Here is a 7,682-nt window from a genome sequence, read left to right as displayed (position 1 = left end):
ACATTGTGAACGCTTCCTGGCCATCCCGTGTAGATGTTAGTGAAACTGTTGGGAAGACAACGTTGGAGAAACGTGAACATTTTATTTGTACTGTATAATCTGCAGATTCTGACAGAAATCTGCAACTATCCTTTGAAGCACCGCTCCTCTAAAACAGCAATAAGGATAATTATTAGGCCATATGTAAATAACAAAATAACTTTATAACTTAAAGCAAAATTGGGAAACGTAAAGTCCGAAACAAGTCTTTATATTAAGGGCCATCAGTCAAACAATACTGTTTGGTCTGGGTCTAAACAGAGCGGTTGTGTGTGACGTCTTCTTTTGGCATGGGGCCGCTTTGAGGATTCACACTAGAGCGTGTTTGCTGTCACATTTTATTTGTAGTGTGAACAAGCAGACAAAAAATCAGATTTGATCAAAAAATCTGAATTGAGCATTAAGACCTGCAGTGTGAACGTAGCCTTGCTCTACTGAACGTTCTCCTATGACTGTCCTGCATATCATGTCCACCCTGACAATGCAGGTTTTGTCCAGCATTGTCCTTGTCTTAGACAACATCCACCTCTCCAACATCACCTTAAGGGAGTCCAGCTCTGTCCCCACAACATTCTTGGCCTTGTGAATTAGTTTACTGAGTCTATTGGCATCTGAGACCGTCAACCTGCCGCCCCAGCATGCAACAGCATAGAGGATGGCACTGGCCACAACAGACTCATAAAGAAATCTCCTGAGCATTGTCTGATAGATATTAATGGACCTCCATGCACAGCTCGATGGCCATCGGCATTTCCTAGGGTGGGCCATGGGATTTTTTGTTTATGGGCCGATCCGTTTTTTTTTTGTTTTTTTTTGGAAACGGTTTAAAAATGAAAGGTGGTGGATTGGCTAATTGGTCATGATCGACTCTGGGCTGGCACAATTACAGCCCCCCCCCCTTGCTCGGGCAACGGCTCTGAAAGCAATCTTATCACAGACGAAGACAAGAAAATGGAGAACAAAAAGTGAAAAGGAGGTGCGGAAAAAATAAGGGCCAATAAGAAACAAGCCCTTCAGGCAGGTGATGGCTATGGCGGAGCTTCCACAGATTCAGTAACATTAGTAAGTGGTGGAGGCCAAGAGGTAGATGAGGGAAAGGGAAGGCAGGAGGAGGAGAGACCCAAGGTCGTTGGGCAGAGGGGCAGGTGAACTGAACTTCAGGTAAGAAGTTATGAACTGCAGTCATCTGGGTCAGATATAAACCAAGTTTTGGTGGAGTTTATTTTTGTTGTGCTGACGTTTTTACAGTCAGTTACAATAACTCGTACTGCGTACTAGCTAGCATGACGGAGTTTCTATACAGCTCGGTGGGTGCTATGATGTTAATATTTTATTATATATATATATAAAATATATAAATATATAATATTATATACATACACACACACACACTGCTGGCCAGGTGCTATGTTGTTACTGATGGTGTACGTTTACTTTATTCATAGGGTTAGTTAGTAGAGTTGCCATGCCAACTGTCCCGTAAAAACAGGAATAACCTTATTGTTGAGGAACTCCTCAAGATCTCAACAAATTGTGCCAATCCTTGCATGTTACACCAGCTGATTTATCATCAAAAGTGGAGAAGTCTGTGACAGAGGAGACAGAAGAGCAGCAGAGAGAGAAATAAAAGAGCAAGAGAGAGATGGAAGAGCAGGAGAGTGAGAGCCAGGGCATCGATTACTTTGCTCGCCCTGAACCTGCCATATTACAGGCCTTCTTAGATTACCACCCACAGCAGAACAGTAGCAGTGCAGTTGTGATGAGGGTGTTCAGCTGTAAAGATGGCACCAACAGGAAGTGGCTTACTTATTGCAAAGAACGCCATTTATTGTTCTGCTTTGTGTGTCTGGCATTTGCAAGGCGGACTGACACCAGCACATTTATAACAGGCATGAGTGACTGGCGACATATACATCTGCGCACAGAGGAGCATGAAAAGAGCATTACACTTTTTTCTTGAGGTGCTCAAAAGGCAACAATGTCAGTTGTTAGCTCACAGAGCACAAGTGAAAAAGAGATGGCAAGCGTATCGCGAACAGAGATGGGCAGTAACACGTTACAAGTAACGCATTACTGTAATCTGATTACTTTTTTCAAGTAACGAGTAAAGTAAGGGATTACTATTGCAAAAACTGTAATTAGATTACCGTTACTTTCCCGTAGGAACGCTGCGTTACTGCGTTACTAAAACCGTGATTTTTTTTGCGAGAATGTCTCATGACAGTGACGTAAGCGAGTGCGACGTTCGTGACAACAGCTGTGTGCAGATCAACAATGGATCATATATCGAGTGCGGGAGAGAGTATGAGCGTGCAGCGTTTAAAGCGTGGAAGTACTGACCTTACTTTGAGTTTGATTCCATAAAAAGTGACAAAAACATTAGTGTCCGTTGTGCGTGGGAAGAAAACTTCTTTTTACAGCGAAAAAAACCCCTAAACAAGCACCGAGTGCGCAACGACGTAATGGGAAATTCACAGAGAAACTCGCGGATTCTTCCACTGACCGCTGCGGCACACCTGCACCAGGGTAAACCTCCGCCTACCCAGTCCTGCTTTACAGGTGAAAATAGAGCAACAGGACCGCTAGTCTTTGATTTTATTTATTTTCTGCTGTGTTTTACTTGCATCTATTTGAAAGACTGAGTGTAAACACAAAAAATATTTTATGTGCTGGAATGTGCAGAAAATAGGTTTAAATGTTAAACTAATTTCTTCAAGTCAGAGAATGTTGCATATAATTAAATTTTTGCTTGATGCATAAAGTTAAAAGATTAAAACTGATAAAACAAGTTTTAAAAAAGAGACTTTTCCATTTGATTACATTTTGTATGATGGATTATGTAGAAAAAGTAGAATTGGGCTGAAAGATCTATCGCTTTATCACCTCTTCAGGTTGTAAATCGTGTTTTTAAAAAGTAACTAAGTAACTAAGTAATTAATTACTTTTGAAAATAAGTAATCAGTAAAGTAACGGGATTACTTTTTTGGGGGAAGTAATCAGTAATTAGTTACTGATTACTTTTTTCAAGTAACTTGACCAACACTGATAGTGAATGTGGTCAAAGTACTTGGGTAGAGGCGACTCAGCTATGAGCATGTGGAGAATGAGGCTGCATACACTAGGTGGATCCCCTTCTCGGGCGCTGATAATTGCCGTCTGTCAGTTGTGACATGGCCATTCAAACAGCAGTCGCTTTCTAAAACATCAGATGTGTATCGGATTCAGTACCACATACGAAAGATTTGAAAATATCGGATTTGTGCCGTTCACACTGTCATATCATGATCGGATATGGGTCGCATAGGGTCCAAAAACTCAGATTTCATGCGCTTTCGCCTGCAGTGTGAACGTAGCCTAAGATCACCCAAATGCACCACTAAATTACACATGAAATCATTCCTGCCTGTGGCTATCAATGCTAACTCTAACCCTGTACAACTCCTCCACCTAATGCACAGTGCAGTAGTTACACCCTGTTGCATATGCTCTACAGGGAAAATAACAAATAACAAGCTTATAGTTTAGAGTAAAATGTCAATCATATATTCACCTCTGTAATATTCTTGATATTAATAATTTAGCTATTTATATATATTTGAGCTATTTGTTATATTTTGTAAACTTTGTAATATATTGGTATCATTTATTTTAGTTCAGTCTTTTCCTGATATTGTCTTGGAGCAACTGTAACCACATAATTTCCTTGGTGATTAATAAAATATTCCGATTCTGATTACTTGTCCTGATGGAAAACCACTGCCATGTCCTCAAACCAGAGATGCCAGTGTGAAACTAGTCAAGGTTAGGATTGTGAGTACAAAGCCAAAGGTCCCCGAGAATTAGAGGTGTGAGCAGGGCTTAGTTTTTAACACTTCTTGGCCCACCCTAAAGCTCTTCTTTGTAGTAATTCCACCAGGTAGGCCATTCTTATGCTGTCAGAAATACAACTGTGCTGTTGAAACACTGGAAATCCACTACTAGTCTCTATTAGGACTTGGCTATATGACCCAAAAAATCATATCTTGATATTCTTTAACTGGATGGCAACATACGATATATATAACTCGATATTTTTTTAAAGCCATAAAGTAAGAATAAAAAGAGGGTTCTTAGTCAAAGCTGTGTCTATAAGATGTTAAACTGTGTGTCTTTTTCATAACAGTGACATGGTTGAATTTACCTTAATTGAACGAGTCGTCAGTCTTTTTGCACAATGGGAGGAGGTGCTGTCGCGTCGTCCATGTTTTCTACAGTCATTGGTAAAGACAAACGAGGCCCTGGTTGATGTGACTTCCTTGTTACGTGATTTGAATTGTTGAAAAGATGCAGGAAATACAGGAAATGTTTCGCATGATCTGGATCAGAGTTTAATGTAAATTAATAAAACACACCCTTCCAACTTGCCAAATGTCAGTTATGTCCAAGTCAGACAAGGACTTCTTGTAATTTTTGTGGACATATATAAATCAATATGTATTTATTTAAGTGTGTGTGTGTGTGTGTGTGTGTGTGTGTGTGTGTGTGTGTGTGTGTGTATTTCAATTGTCTAAGTATATATCAAATCAAATCACTTTTATTGTATCACATGTGTTCCAGTAGTGAAGCTGAGGTGTCTATGACGTGTTCAGCAGTCTGATGGCCTGGTGGAAGAAGCTGTCTCTCAGTCTGTAGATGTCTTGGAGGGAGGGAAGCTCACCTCCAATTATCCGTTCAGAGCACCGCACTACTCGCTGGAGAGCTTTGCGTTGTAGGCGGTGCTGTTGCCATACCAGGTGGTGATGCATCCAGTGAGGATGCTCTCAATGGCACAGTGATAGAAGGTCCTGAGGATGCGGGGGCTCATGCCGAATCTTTTCAGTCTCCTGAGAAAGAAGAGGCGCTGCTGCGCCTTCTTCACTGTTTTGTTTGTGTGTACTGACCACGTAAGATCCTCAGCCAGATGTACACCAAGGAACCGGAAGCTGCTCACTCTCTCCACAGCAGCGCCGTTGATGGTGATGGGGGTGTGTACTTCTCTGCACCTCCGGAAGTCCACTATCAACTCCTTTGTCTTTGCGACGTTGAGGGTGAGATGGTTGTCTTGACACCAGTGGGTCAGGGCGCTGACCTCCTCCCTGTAAGCCGTCTCATCACCATTGGTGATAAGACCCACCACTGTAGTGTCGTCCGCAAACTTCACAATGATGTTGGAGTTGTTAGTGGCTGTGCAGTCGTAGGTGTAGAGTGAGTACAGGAGAGGGCTCAGTACACACCCCTGTGGAGCACCAGTGTTCAGTGTGATGGGGGATGAGGTGATGCTGCCCAGTCTGACCACTTGGCGTCTGTCAGACAGGAAGCTAAGGATCCAGCTGCAGAGGGAGCTGCTCAGTCCTAGATCCTGCAGTTTCCTGTCCAGCTTCGAGGGAACGATGGTATTGAATGCTGAGCTGTAATCTACAAACAGCATTCTCACATACGTGTCTCTCTTCTCCAGGTGTGACAGGGCAGTTGTAGTGTCAGGGCTATGGCATCATCAGTGGACCTGTTGTGGCGGTATGCGAACTGTAGAGGGTCCAGTGAGTCGGGTAGTGCAGAGCAGATGAAGTCCCTGACCAGCTTCTCGAAGCATTTGCTTACGATGGGGGTCAGGGCTACAGGTCGCCAGTCGTTCAATGAGGAGATGGTGGAGGATTTGGGTACAGGGACGATGGTGGCCATTTTGAAGCAGGCTGGGACTACAGACAGAGAGAGGGAAAGGTTGAAGATGTGCGTGAACACTCCAGCCAGCTGAGCCGCGCATGACTTGAGGACGCGGCCGGGAATCCCGTCCGGACCAGTAGCTTTGCGTGCGTTCACCTTCCTGAAGCACCTCCGCACATCCTCCTCAGACACAGTGTGCGCACTGACGTCATCCGCGGTGCGCACACTGTCCGGTCTCATGGTGTTCGCTGTGTCGAATCTAGCGTAGAATACGTTTAGATCCTCACACAGAGAGGCCGTGGTCTGCGGTGTGCTGGTTTTCCCTCTAAAGTCTGTGATCGTGTTTAGTCCCTGCCACATACTCCGAGGGTTGTCAAACTGTTGCTCCACCCTGTCCCTGTATATATCTTTCCAAATGTGCTATTGGTATTAAATTCTCACCAGATGTAAAAAAAAAAACCCATACATCCACACAAAAAACCCCCCCAAACAAAACCATAGATATCTGTAAAAATGTGTAATAGTAGGAAATGACAGAAAAAGTATTGAACACATTAAAGGGAAATCAACATAAACCAGACGTAACCAGAGGGAAAACTGTTCCGGTTGATGGAAAACACTGGCGTCACAAGAACAGTTTTTTTACGAGAATGGGAGCAAACACTTGCTCAGGTGAGGAATTGCTACTCTTAATCCACTGCTGTGAGACCTGCCTTCCTGAACAGACAGAAAGAAGGATGGCTGCGGACAGGAGCTGGCTGGCAGTGGTGAGGATGGAAGCTGGTGAAAGATACCCTTAACTGTACTGGTAATATGTCCATATACAGGACAGGAATGGGCGAGGTTGCAAATTTTCTGAGTTAAAGGAAACTAACAAACCTAAAATCAATCATACAGAACAATACAGAAATAGAACAATATGGGAATCAGGAAAAATCATAACCACAAGGAAAACGAATTATATTTATAGAAACTACAAGCATAAATGACTTCTCAAAACTCAAAACAGTGAAGACTTAAAAGACTTCTCTGATGTTGTGCAGCCAGATGCAACCAAGTGAAAGGAGGAGCTGTTCAACTTTGTCTATGGTGACATCCTGAATAACATCCAGAAGTCTCTCTAACAAAAGTAATCTAATCTCCAACAGGTCAATCCATCACACCGAAGAAACAATCCTGTATTTTTGTAGAGCTTTTTTGCTAATGAAAGATGGAGATAATGTTTCTAAATCTTTTCTCTTTCAGGATCATTGCTTTTACCATGGCCATGTAAGAAAACATCCAGATTCCTGGGTTGCACTCCGCACATGCTCAGGATTCAGGTACTGTCCCTACCTCATGATTAATTGTTGTTACACTGTATCAAGTGTTATTAGGTGAACATAAACAAACATTAATTTATCTTTTTTTCACTTGTCTGGTGCCACGTCACTGGTGTTATATATATGTGTTATACAAGCTATCGCCAGTAGTGGTCACCATGTAATGTGTGTGTATCTTCCTGAGGTATAATGAATAAAAAGAAGAAGGCTGAATGTAAACAGCTAACGTGTTTATCTGTCTGGCTCTGTATAACTCCTGCTTAGTTAATGACACAAACAGGGGAAAACATAACAGTGGGGATAACCTCCACCTTTAGGCGTGCTGGCATACTATCCGCCACCTGATCCAACTCACCACCTGGTTGGGATCAGCTGACAGTTCAGCTCTTTTCTTAATCTGTGTCCAGAATTTATGGGTATAGATCCGATGATACAATTACAAAAGCAATCGTGTATTCCACAAATAGGAATGCACATTGTATTGCCTATTGCTGCACCTGTAAGAGACAGAAAAAGCAAAACAGAACAAATGTACAGCACACAAAAAAATACAGAGATACATAAATCTACAATATTCCTATAGTGTGTGTGTGTGTGTGTGTGTGTGTGTGTGTGTGTGTGTGTGTGTGTGTGTGTGTGTGT

The 7,682-nt window shown here is 42.6% G+C and overlaps 1 protein-coding gene across 1 annotated transcript in view; it reads left to right on the top strand.

The window, feature by feature from the left end:
* adam19a (ADAM metallopeptidase domain 19a) overlaps positions 1-7,682 on the top strand; it is a gene marked incomplete in the record, with an annotated part of 73,473 nt that overhangs the window by 27,626 nt on the left and 38,165 nt on the right. The window contains 1 exon segment of the mRNA XM_042215419.1: positions 6,964-7,040. Within this exon segment, the coding sequence (XP_042071353.1) occupies positions 6,964-7,040 (77 nt within the window).

The sequence above is a fragment of the Haplochromis burtoni genome, unplaced genomic scaffold, assembly GCF_018398535.1.
Source record: "Haplochromis burtoni strain Fernald_Lab_line unplaced genomic scaffold, NCSU_Asbu1 Contig_716, whole genome shotgun sequence".
In the NCBI taxonomy this organism is placed as follows: Eukaryota; Metazoa; Chordata; class Actinopteri; order Cichliformes; family Cichlidae; genus Haplochromis; species Haplochromis burtoni.
Note: the sequence above shows the minus strand (reverse complement) of the source record. Positions and strands in the feature narration are given on the sequence as shown.